The 212-nt window shown below is 52.4% G+C and overlaps 1 protein-coding gene across 1 annotated transcript in view; it reads left to right on the forward strand.

Annotated features, from left to right (window-relative positions):
- Positions 1-212, forward strand: part of LOC119585261 (proton-coupled folate transporter-like) — a gene marked incomplete in the record, with an annotated part of 13,866 nt that overhangs the window by 10,705 nt on the left and 2,949 nt on the right. The window contains 1 exon segment of the mRNA XM_037933934.1: positions 20-176. Coding sequence (XP_037789862.1) covers positions 20-176 — 157 coding nt within the window.

The raw sequence follows: 212 nt of genomic DNA on the forward strand, positions 1-212 counted from the left end.
CATCATCTGGTGTCCATAGGGAAAGTTTACGCGGTCATGGCGACGGCAGAATCCATCTTACCCTTTGCCGCAGCGCCAATGTACAACGCCGTCTACACTGCCACGAACGACACCCGGCCAGCCACGTACAACTTCCTCTCGGCTGCGCTTTATTCATGTCTTTTCGCCCTTATACTGTGAGTGGGTTTACTAGCTCGTTGTGTAGAGAAAGT

This window comes from Penaeus monodon, chromosome 19 (genome assembly GCF_015228065.2).
Source record: "Penaeus monodon isolate SGIC_2016 chromosome 19, NSTDA_Pmon_1, whole genome shotgun sequence".
Lineage (NCBI taxonomy): Eukaryota > Metazoa > Arthropoda > Malacostraca > Decapoda > Penaeidae > Penaeus > Penaeus monodon.